This window comes from Ammodytes marinus, assembly GCF_949987685.1.
Source record: "Ammodytes marinus genome assembly, chromosome: 21".
Classification (NCBI taxonomy): Eukaryota; Metazoa; Chordata; class Actinopteri; order Uranoscopiformes; family Ammodytidae; genus Ammodytes; species Ammodytes marinus.
Window position 1 is genome coordinate 23309436 of NC_137225.1, and position 10927 is coordinate 23320362.

The 10927-nt window shown below is 40.3% G+C and overlaps 1 protein-coding gene across 1 annotated transcript in view; it reads left to right on the plus strand.

The window, feature by feature from the left end:
* Positions 1–485: 485 nt before the first annotated feature.
* The window catches only part of LOC307267712 (cadherin-20-like), a gene marked incomplete at both ends in the record, with an annotated part of 36645 nt that continues 26203 nt past the window's right edge, over positions 486–10927 (plus strand). The window contains one exon of the mRNA XM_080050094.1: positions 486–561. Within this exon, the coding sequence (XP_079906220.1) occupies positions 486–561 (76 nt within the window). The remainder of the gene's footprint in view (positions 562–10927) is intronic.

The following is a 10927-nucleotide window of genomic DNA, read 5'->3' on the forward strand; positions in this document are numbered from 1 at the left end:
GTGTGTGTGTGTGCGTATGTGTGTGTGTCAGCCCAAGACCTGACTGATAGATAAATAGAAGATAAAAGCAAATAATTCAGATGGGATTATTTCACCTGTTTATATTATATATTCCCTTTTGTGTTGGTGCAAGGTTAAAGCATTTGCCCTTCGAGAAAGGTACAACCTGGTCTATTGATTTTAAATAGCATGCAAAAAGGCAAGGCAAGTTTATTTCTATAGCACGATTCAGACACAAGGCCATTCAAAGTGCTTTAAAGGGGCATAGAATACATCAAGATTAGACGTTAGAAATGACATTTAAGAGATAATAAAATACATGTTACGGTCGGACAGGGAGGACACAGGCGCGGAGACAGCACTAGTTTAAGAAGGTTTATTGAACAAGAATCAGCTGGGGGTTGGGTCGGGATCCGGGGGGGGAGGGGAGGGGGGGGGGGAATCCAACTGTCCTGGGGAGGGTTCCAGGGAGAGAGCAACGGAGAATGTCCAGGGCTTGGGTGAGAAGAATCCAGAGCAAGCGGGTAGAAGAGTCCGGGGTGGAAGTGCTCGCTGGTGCAGGTTGGAGCCATGGGGAGTCAGACCGGGAGAGCTGTGGCAGGAGAACAACAAAAATGAGTACGGGGAAAAAATAGCAACAGGTAAGTAATGAGAAGTAGAGCTACTGACTGCGTGAACTGAAACTACAATCTGGCAGTATCTGGAAGGTCAGACCGGGTATATGAGAGGCGGTTGAGTGGTGATTGCTGGCAGCTGTGAGTGCTTGAGCTGACTCCCCACACACCTGCTCCAACCCTGCAATAGGCCAGACAAGCAAAAGGGCAAAAGGCAAAACACAACACCCAGGCAGGATCATGACAATACAGGCACAACAAAAATTCTTAATTGCTATAAAATACATTAATATATTGAATAAAAATGACAGTTTAAAAAGCCTTGCAGAATGCTAAGTCTGCAGTATAGTTTCATAATGGAAGCCCTTATAGGCCAGTGCTAACACACCAAACATGAAGTGACAGGAGACCTTTGGCAATAGTGTAACATGTCAGGCAGCATGATAGTTCTATTGTTGAGTCCTAACCTCTCACTGTGACATTAAAAGGTTAACCATACATTAGTTCACCTACGTCAGCAATGACACAGACATGCAAGGGGGATGTAGCTCAGTGGGTATAGGGTGGTCGACCCCCAACTACAGGGTCGGTGGTTCGATCCCCCGTCTCCCCGCCACATGTCCAAGTGTCCCTGGGCAAAGAGACACTGAACCCTAAATTGCTCCCGATAGTTAGCTTGCACCCTGCGTGGTAACTGCTCCTGCTATCGGTGTATGAATGTGTGCTCCAGTTGTAAGTCGCTTTGGATAAAATACATGTAATGTAATGGAGTGGCCAATCACTAGATTTGATTTTTTTTGCACAATTTATTTTAAATTTTAATTGCTTTGTGATTTTGATTAGGAGTTAATTAACAGCCTAGTGTGTAAACAAAGGGGGCCCACTGTACCTAGCGACATGCCCATTTACAGAGCCCAGGCTGTGTATTAACAGTAGATTTTCTTTTTTGAAAAAAGCATTGTCTAGAATCACTGACTCTTCTATCCTCTTTTATAATTCCAATAAAAAAAGTCCTAAAAATATCAAAGTCATTACAGGAAAAAACTCATCTTGGCGGCAGTGGCGAAGTGGGTAGGGTGGTCGCCTCAGGAGTGCAGGGTTGGAGGTTCGATCCCTCGCCTACCTGCCACATGTCAAAATGTCCCTGGGCAAAGAGACACTGAACCCCAAATTGCTCCCAATGGTTCAGAGGGCGCCTTGCATGGCAGCTACTGCCATCGGTGTATGAGTGTGTGTATGAATGGGTGAATGTGGTGAGAAATGTAAAGCGCTTTGAGGCTGAGAAAATCGGCTAAAAAGAGCTATAGAAGTTTATTGTTTATTGTGGATCCCCATTAGTTGATGCAGAAGCGGCCGACTAGTCTTCCTGGGGTCCAATTCAAATCTGAACACACAAACAACAAATCATCACATTCACTCAAATACAGTAAAAGTACAGTTACAAGACTACAAATACATAACAACAGTTGCAAACAAACTAATAAATGGGCATCTGGGCGCCTCAGAGCGTGCAAACACCCACATCATATGTAAGGGTTAATGCCCGACGAGGTGTCCATGTATCATGTATTAATGGACACCGTGGAGGCGAGAACTGTCCGACGCGCAGCATTGAGCACCAAGCCAAGCCAGAGTCCCGAGTTCCTATTTAACATAAATAAAATAGGATTTAATTTGCCTCTTGAATTCCCTATTCACAGGTATAACACGAATGTGCGAAGGGAGTACATTCCACAAAGAAATGGACCTATAGAAGGATGTCCTCCTCATTGCATTCCTCCTACAGTGTGGGAGCACAGTCAAGTCCATGTATCTGCCATTACGTTTTCTTCAGCAATTTCTGAGAAAACTTCCCCTGAACAAAAACTTTAATTTTCGAAAAACGTGAAAAAATCATCATGGCCTCATTATTTCCATTTGGTTCAGCTTTGTGATGAGTTGATGAGGTGTATTTCTGGGATAAAGAGCTAAAGAATAAGGTTTTATTTTTACTTTGATGACTCCCTGGTAGACATGAGTGAACCAGGGACAATTTTACAAAAAACACCTCTTCAGACTTTTCTGTCTTGAAAACAAAAGGCTTAGCATTCATTCATACAAAACATGTTATGAATAGACTTCTCATTCAAGCTATCATTGATTCCTCAACATCAACATATTGTATGTTGTTTTCAAAATTGTATTCAAGAAAATTACTGAATAATTCTGACTAATATTTAAGTGTGCTTGAATTAGAACAAGTGGGTTTCGTAAGAGACTCTTGTTAACGATGACTTTTACATCATTATAATGAAAATATTGGATCTTGTAATATGGTCCAAATACTACCAAAGCACTTTTATCCTGGATGCAGGTGCATCTCAGAGTACTTTTTTCATAGTCGATTTTCACATAATGAAATTAGTTGTCAGGGAACTTATTGATTGCCTTCCTTTGAATTGCCATCTGTGCTCTGTCTATCAGTCAATGCGTTTTCATAGGACAATTACATTGGATTAAGACGTATACCGAACTTGCCACTCGAACGGACCGCGTCACTTGTCTGAGTATACATGGCCTTTCAGAGAATCGGATAAATGGCCCGAGCATGGCTGACTCCGCTACGCTAGGTGGCGCTGTAGCCCTTTCAACAAGTGGTTATAGAGGTTCCCTTCCGGCAACAACACTGCTATTTATTACGTCTTCTCCCCGGCAGGGATTCCGAGCAAGCGCAGAACGCAAACTCCGATGTGCGATATGCGATCATATACATGCAGGTAGAATACCGACTATGAACGAGTTATCTAGGTGTTCTTATCCGACTTCGCTTGTCCGTTAATGTGCCGATTTGTGTGCGAAGTAGATCGGATAAAGGTGTTTACATGCATTTTACAAGTCCTGTTGAAGTCTTATTCGTTTATTTATCCGATTATGAGTCTGCATGTTTGAGTCCACACTAAGTGTTCACTAATAGAGGCAGTAGACCTTTAGTGTTTTTAACTTTTTACCATTAAAGTAGCTACGAGGAACTTTTCTGACACACCCAAAGCTACACAGTGCACCTTTAAACTCTCATTCTACTAGCATTCACCGTAGCCAAGCAACAACTCTTAACTGAAAGGACATATCGAAAGTAATCAAGAAATATGTGGGCCACAATTTTGCTGGTTTACACTGCAAATCAACATCTAAATTACTTGTCTCTATTTTAAAAAGGAACTGTACAAAAACATACTCAATTGAAAATAACAGTGTGTGTGTGTGTGTGTGTGTGTGTGTGTGTGTGTGTGTGTGTGTGTGTGTGTGTGTGTGTGTGTGTGTGTGTGTGTGAGTGTGTGTGTGTGTCTGTGTGTCTGTGTGTGTGTGTGCGTGCGTGCGTGCGTGCGTGCGTGCGTGCGTGCGTGCGTGCGTGCGTGCGTGCGTGCGTGCGTGCGTGCGTGCGTGCGTGTGTGTGTGTGTGTAGGGGTCCATGATTTTTCCTTTCTTGCTGTGATCAACAAAAACTATTTGATTAGATGGTTCAGATGGTTTTGAAAAGGCCTGCAAGGGTTTGTGCCAGCTGGGAATTATAATTGCTTTAATATAATATGTTAAAGCTGCAGGAGGCGCACATGTGTATAATAATGGAGTGGGTCTACAAAGGTCTAGAGAGCAATTTTCTTTAATTTCAGTGTGACTAAGAATAAGTTATATAACACCTATATACTATTTGTTCCATCTCTTTGGTTACGTACAGAGAATGCACAGTAAAAAAAGCTTGTTTTTGTTGTTGGTTCTAGCGCCCCCCTTTGGACAAAAGCGGTAGTGTATTTATTACGCCAGCTGTTGTTCCTGGGTGAGCGTATACCCATGACAAAGGCATGGAGAACAAACTGTATAAAAATAGGATTCTTTCCATGTCATTTATGATCATCACAGGAAGAAATTAGACTGTTTCAGAAATATTTAAAAGTTCCTCTTAGCACCTGTAAAAGCATTAACTTAAAGTGAATGAATGAACCATTATCTTACAGGTTAACATATAGTTAGCCTCATAGCATAATTGCCTAAATCATATTTACTCTACTTTTACTCTACATCTACTCTATTCTACATCTACTCTACTCTACATTTACTTTTTGTTAGCCTAATAGGAGAATTGCAAAGTCATATTTTAAGGGTTATAGAGTAGTAAAGTAGATGTAGAGTAGAGTAGATGTAGAGTAAAAGTAAAGTAGAGTAAATATGATTTAGGCAATTATGCTATGAGGCTAATGAAATTCTGTGTACTGCCGCTCAAGCCTGGTTGTTGTTTGGTGGAGAAAGCATTAACAGTTCACAGCACTAGATGGTCGATGGTTTTGAGTCGTGACATTAAAAGCCTCATGCAGGCCTGCTGTGCTCGCTGCTTACACAGTTTCTTTGAATCCCTGTTGCTATCATCAATAGCAAAAGGTTGGCGTGTGTTTGTCTGTCTCTAGGGACAATCACAGCTGGAGAAATACTGTGAACTCAGAGGGATCATTTAAAAAAAACAGCTCTGGACCAAAATTAAGAGACCAGTCTGTATTTTGTCTTAAATCTTCATCTTAAATGCTCTTAATGACAATATACTTGGGGGAAATTTGGTAGAAATGTTGTCAGTAGTTTGTAGAATAAAACCAAAATGTACATTTGACTGAAACATATGCCGGCTAGTGGTGGCTGCTTTTACGTCTACCGTGCTCACTATCTCTACCATTGTGTCCTTGAGCAAGACACATAACCTCAGGCGCTGTACAATGGCTGACCCTGCGCTCTGACCCCCTCTGGAGTGTGGTAACTTGACAGAGGATATGCAAAAAGACACATTTCAATGTAACCAACCATTGACTAATAAAATAAAGTCTCTAACCTTTATTTATACAGGTATATCCCATTGAGTCCGAAGACTCTTTTGCAAGGGAGACCTGTTCCCATTTACACGTTACCATTCACACACAAATTCATACACCGATAGCAGGCTAACTATCGACATTCACACGAGGCAAGGTGGGTGAAGTGTCTTGCCCAAGGACACAACAACCATGACACAGGTGGCAGGGCGGGGATCGAACCTCCAACCCTTTGATCATCAGCCGACCCGCTCTACCACCTGAGCCACAGTCGCCCCAAAGTAAAGTAATGTGAGGGCTAAAAATTAGAAGACAAAAAAAAAGAGCAATTTTCCTTTTTTCATCTATGCCTTTGTCCTGTGGTTTGTGGTGTGGATTTTGAAAGGGGCTCACTAAATACAGTTATTATTATAATATCATATTACAAATCATTTGAATGGGCTTTTTCCAAGGACGAGAAATAACCCTCTAGAGAAATGTTAGACCACTTGTCTATGATACAATAAAAGACAAAAGACAAATCTTGGCTTGGTAGATAAATACACCTCTGGTAAAAATTAAGAGACCACTCCAAATGTTCAGTGTCTCTCGTTTTACTATTTATAGGCATAAGTAAAATGAACATTTTGGTTTTATTCTATAGACCACTGACAACTTTTCTACCAAATTCCCCCCAAACATATTGTCATTAAGAGCATTTCCATTGCTGTAAGTAATGTAGAGATGAAGATTGAATATGTCTTCTACATCCGGCCGAGATTTTCAGTGTTGAAAACAGCATGCTATTTGTTTTCCACAATCCAGTGGGTCAGAAACAAACGGTGATGCAACGGATGTAAAAAAAAATGCAAGAGGCAAGATCAAGGCGCCATGTTATAATGAAATAAATAAGTAAAAGTACGTCCCAATTACTGTATGTATGCGATTCAGGACGCAGGGAAAGTCAAATTACTTTAATGTTTTTTTTCAGATAATGGGTCAGAAATAGGGAGCTGAAAAAAAGTCCAAAAAGGGTACACTTTGAAATATAATGTTCAAAGTGAGTCAATTTGTTAAAATATAAAGGGAGGCCATTTTGTCCAAAGGGCAAGCGTACATGGGTGATTAGAGCTATACTTAAAGGCTGGGCCGCATGTACCATCCTGCTGTCTGCCATTCTGCCCGGTCATAGAGAGTATTTTTTGTAATTTTCTGAACAAAGGAAAATGAGAAAGATCAGAATGACCTGGGAGAAAAGGTTTGTGTGTCCATCACTTTTTGATAGTTCTCTGAAAGTTCGCAGCAGTTTTAAAAGTTTTAAAAGGTAAAATCGCCATTTTATTCTATCAAGAAAAAATAAATAATGATAAATAATAAATATATATATTATAATAAATAATAAACAAACAATATAATACCTTTTGCAACGGTTTTAAATTCCTTTGTATGTATGTATGTATTTTCACTCATGTCATTTTAATTGCAGCGATTGTACTGCACATACCGGTCTCCTTTTCATTATTTAATTGGCCTTTTAGTAATCTGAATAATATTTGACCACCTTTTTTTCTAAATTGCTCAAATATAAATAAAGGTTGATTGAAAAATTTAAATGGAAAAATCAAAAACTATATATTTTTTCCCGAAGGCTTTGCGGTTATCCTCTTTAAACGTTTTATTTATGTAACGATCTAGATCAGAAACATACTCACACTCACACATACAAAAACAGATGTTGGTCGAAGCTGACATACAGTAGCTCAATCTCGCCCTACAATGTTGTTTTGAAATAACACAGAGTCCACCCACGGTACACGTAAAGTAAGTCAGGTGCAATAAAGACTTCATTGTGTCCGTATATAGTGAACGTTTGTATTGGTGTTTGTTCTGTTCATATTAGACTGACAGTTTGTCGAAGGTTTTTTTTTCCCCACCCAATGCATTCTGGGAGCTTCTATTGTATTGTGTGACCCTGAAGAGGGCTGTACACACACAAAAGGAAAAACAATGTATTGATCCCTTCATATGACGTCAGTTGTTTTTCCGCTCTATGTATTAATGACCTACTTCACCTATGGGAATATGAAGGTGTATTGCTCTCTGAGATCCTATGTAATATGCACGTGCACATTTTTTGAAATCGGTTCATCCTAGCCTGAGAAAAAAGGCAGAAAGAGTGTTTTATGGTCTCACTGTTTAACCCTACATTTTACTAGTGTCACATCACACTAGTAAACATGTAGGGTTAGGATTAACAGGACAGCTGGGCCAAGGGAAGACTGAGGAAAGACTAAGGGAAGAAAAACCTCATTCATTATATTATAATAGTGATTTTATAATGATAGAACACCGGTTCCTTATGGGTGAAGTATTCCTTTAAGCAAGACCAAATGCCAACAATGGCAAACCTCTTGTTTGTCTCAATACTCTTAAAGGTGCAGTGAAATGGAATTTATTGTTTTGATATATTTTTTTCTTCTCTTCAAGGACAAGAAGCTCTAAAGATGGCATCATCCACCACTGCCTCAAGTCTCTCCACAATATCAAGTGATGAGGTGAAGATGTATTTATTTATTAATTCTATACTGTAGTACTTCAAGCTGAATTTGCACTCATGTATGAAACGTGTAAAGCCATTAAAGCTGGGGTGGAGGATTTGGGGAGAAAATGGCAGTTTGGATAGAGATTTGAATCCAAATACCTCAACCGCTCCACTTGTTCTCTTTGGTCCCTCCACTATGGTCCCTCCCTGACACGCTCAACACCAGCAAAGTCGTGCCAAAGTGAATGGACAGTCCCAACAGCCTATAAGAACAGAGAATCGGAGCCTCGCTCTGGTTGGTCAAAGTGTACAGCTCATGTTAACTTTGACCAATAAGCAATCATGTACCCCAGCTTTAAGTTTGTCCGTTCTGTGCTACTGTAGAAACATGGCTGCTATTTCTTGGCTCGTAACACTTTTTTTTTCCAATCATTAAAACATATTAAATTCAATACAATTTCTATCTGACGCCAATTCTGTGTAATCTAGAATTCTCTTTACACACTGCATGATATTATAATAACCACTCTGATACATTATTTAAAGAAGCAGGCAATTAGTTCACTTAAATACTGCAGAAATGGAATGAAACAAGAAAACTAAGCAGAAAACCCAATGCAAAACTCTGCCCAAATATCAGCCTGAGTTAAAGGTGCTCCGAGGAACTTTCGGTTTGTGTTAAGTCTTGCACCCCCTGTTGGACAAAAGTGGTAGTGTTTTTACTACGCCAGCTGTTGTTCCTGGGTGAGCGTATACCCATGACAAAGGCATTTAGAAAAACTATATAAAAATAAGCATTCTTTGCACTGATGGTCTTGTTTGCTGTTACATGTCATCCATGATCATAAGAGGAAAAATTAGACCGTTTCAGAAATATTTAAAAGTTCCTCGTAGCACCTTTAACACTGTAAAATAATAATTTTATTTTGGTTTCCAGAGACCACAGTTGCATTGTTAAAATTCCTTCCATTCTAACCGGTAAACAAAACCAACTATTATGCCAACATTTCTTATATATAATCAGGTAAAAACGAGACAGCCTTGGGCCAGAGATCCTAGCAGATTGGAGAAGCAAAAAAGCAAAGGGAATAGGGGTAGTAATCACCTGTACTTTACCTGAAAGCCAGTAGCGGCCTTAGCTATGTTTCAACCCATTCAATTGAATGGGGCCCCGCCCTCTGTGTTATTTTGATAAATAATTCTTGAGCAGGCTACCGGGCCCTAGGCCTCATAGTAACGTTTATGTTGCATTGTCAAAGAGCTCAGTCACTCAGGTCAATAACAGGGACCAAAAAGGAATAAGCCTAAATATAAGGAAATAAATCATCATGGGCCCCTCAACTAGTAGGGGGAGAAATACAAAAGCATAAGAAAACAGCATTAGTAGCTCTGTCTAAGGGGCTTCATGATGAGCCTTTAGGGCCCCCACACACATACAGGAATACGATTTCTATGTGTAAATTCTATGCTGTTCATAAAAAGTAGCTATCCACCCTGAATCTGTTGAACTGAGTCTCTCCATCATAGAACATGAGTCTGCAGACCAATCTACTGTACTGTTTTTACAGTAGCAGAGTAAAGAGTGCTGCCTGATTAAGAAAAATCTGAAAAATAATGTTCCTGCTGCATCCCAGGATTTGATATAGCCTCTAAATTTTCCCCTCAAAGTGCACCAGATTGATGCATTTTAATTCAAAAGGCACACATTTTCTTCCGGGGGGGATGCCCCCGGACTCTCCAACAAGGACCAGGGTCCCTCCCACAGTATCCCTAAATCCTGTGAGAAAAACTGACTTCATTAATATGTTTTTACCATTAATTGTATATGTGGTGAAAAGTCAGTGTACCTGACTGGATAGGTAGGAGTGGGGGGGGCCCTTTAAGAGTCTGCACCCAGTGGCCCATCATCTCATAAAACTCTACAATCTGTTTTCTTTTTGCGGGAAGCATGCACAAGCATGCACAAGAAATATGTATTCAAAAAAATAAAAAAAATTACGATTTTTTTTTTCAAGAAAATACAAAAAAAGTGGGGGGCCCCACACTAGGTCTTGAATGGGGCCCCCAGATCGTTAAGGCCGCCTCTGCTGAAAGCAAATGTAAATTCAGCCTCCGGACAGTTGAACTTGGGGCTCAATGCACACACCAGCAAAGGTGAAAAAACAACAACACATATATTCAAATAAGCCCAATTAAAAGTATACGTAGGGGAAATGTTCTGACCTCAGTTTACAAAAAGTTCACACATAACAACCTGTAAAGTACCTGTTGCTAGTATTGTGTGTGTGTGTGTGTGTGTGTGTGTGTGTGTGTGTGTGTGTGTGTGTGTGTGTGTGTGTGTGTGTGTGTGTGTGTGTGTGTGTGTGTGTGTGTGTGTGTGTGTGTGTGTGTGTGTGTGTGTGTGTGTGTGTGTGTGTGTGTGTGCGTGCGTGTGTGTGTGTGTGTGTGTGTAGGTGAATGGGGAATGGGGAATGAGGGGCTTCAGGGCTGAGATAGATAGATAGATGGATAGATAGACAGACACACAGACAGACACACAGACAGACAGACAGACAGATATTGTGAAGTTTGCCTGTTCCACCCACACTGAAAGCATTTGTTTCTGAGTAACGGTTACATGGTTTTACTTTTTAGCGTTTTCAGCAAATTTCAGTTCATTTATTTTTCCCTATATAGGGGGCAGGTTACTTCTGCTGGGTGCATGAACAATCTTCTGCAGTTTAGCAGGCGTACCCCATTGATTTCTGACTAAAACAATCAAAATAAATTCTGCATTTTTAACCATAAGCACAGCAAATAATCAGTAAACAGGCCCCATGTTTATTTATTTATTATTCTTTCGGACAATTCCACCAATACACAATTTTCTCTTTCATATCTTCATACATCTTACTTTGTGTTGTCCGAAGGGTGACGGAAGAAGCCAAAGGCTTATCAGGTCCCGCCCCCATTTTCATCAG